Source organism: Plectropomus leopardus, chromosome 5 (genome assembly GCF_008729295.1).
Source record: "Plectropomus leopardus isolate mb chromosome 5, YSFRI_Pleo_2.0, whole genome shotgun sequence".
Classification (NCBI taxonomy): Eukaryota; Metazoa; Chordata; class Actinopteri; order Perciformes; family Serranidae; genus Plectropomus; species Plectropomus leopardus.
Genome location: NC_056467.1, coordinates 34811374 through 34812604, shown reverse-complemented (window position 1 = coordinate 34812604; position 1231 = coordinate 34811374). Strand labels below are relative to the sequence as shown.

At 39.0% G+C, this 1231-nt stretch overlaps 1 protein-coding gene across 1 annotated transcript in view; it reads right to left on the bottom strand.

Moving 5' to 3' along the window:
* LOC121942862 (protocadherin Fat 3-like) overlaps positions 1-883 on the bottom strand; it is a 154641-nt gene extending 153758 nt beyond the window's left edge. The window contains exons 1-2 of the mRNA XM_042486152.1: positions 799-883; positions 31-92 (exon numbers count right to left, since the gene is read on the bottom strand). Of these exons, the coding sequence (XP_042342086.1) occupies positions 31-92; positions 799-883 (147 nt within the window). The remainder of the gene's footprint in view (positions 1-30; positions 93-798) is intronic.
* Between the last annotated feature and the right edge of the window lie 348 nt (positions 884-1231).

Genomic DNA, 1231 nt, shown 5'->3' with positions numbered 1-1231 from the left:
ACACACACACACACAGACTGCGGTTCTCACCTCTAACACGTGTTCTGTTTGTTGTTCACGGTCCAGTTTCCTGGAAGTTGTGGTGATCAGACCTGAGAAAGAAAACAGCAGAAAACAATTAGAAAAGAGTCTAAATACACACACACACACACACACACACACACACACACACACACACACACACACACACACACACACACACACACTGACTGTGGTGCCAGTAAGCCAAATGAGCAAAGTGAGATGGTAATTAGTTGTGGATGTCAGACACGATGGCTTGTTCTAATTACATGGGATGAGGGAAGGAGAGAGGAGGAAGGAGAAGGAGGCACAGATACAGGTATTAGTGAGTGATATCATACATACTGATTATTAAATATTGAATGTTATAACGTAATGTTGTTACTGCCCTGACTGCTGTCAGGACGGCTTTTACAAAAGAGAAAAAAAGGAAGAGTTACTGAAACAAACATTATCATGTAGAGTGTCATATCTGATAACTACATTTATGTTTGGGATACTTTCTGAGTCTATGTCTGTTACAATAAACAATCCAAGATTTGATATATTTGCATGTTTATAATAAAACCATCTTTAAGATGAGAGACAGTTGACATGAAAGTTTTATCCCTCACTTGGACAGATTTGTGAGATTATGGTTGTACTATGGTTTGACAGCTTCCAGGTACTATACTATAAGGCATGTGCGTCTCTGATAAAACTAGTGTTACTCAATTTATGTTGTTCCATCCAGTGTTGTCGTCGAACAGAGAGGTAATTTATTTCAGATGCCATTACTTTTTGTAAGAACTGTGTTTGAGATGCCCACCTCCACCTGCTGGGCAGGTTTGGGGAGTATTGGGTGGTTGAGCATCAGGATCATACTTGTACATGTAAATTTAAAATGGCTATGTTCTTTGTTCACATAACTTGTTCTTATTGTCATTGTCATTGTCATTGTTATTGCCAAAAGAGCTTTGATATGTGCAGCTCTATATAAGTGGAATCTTCTGCAGAAAGACTTAAAGCTGCATTCTTTGGTTCCTGGAAGCTGTTTAAATGCTCTGTTGCAGGCCTTTTGTATGTCATCTTCTACGTGCCAATGTCAGGGAGTATCTTAGGTGGTCTTTTAAATGTCTTATTTTATGGTTTATTGTATTTTTGATCCATGTTGTCTGTCTATAACTTTGGTTGCTGCCTGTCCTGGCCACGACACTCTTGAGAAAAGAGA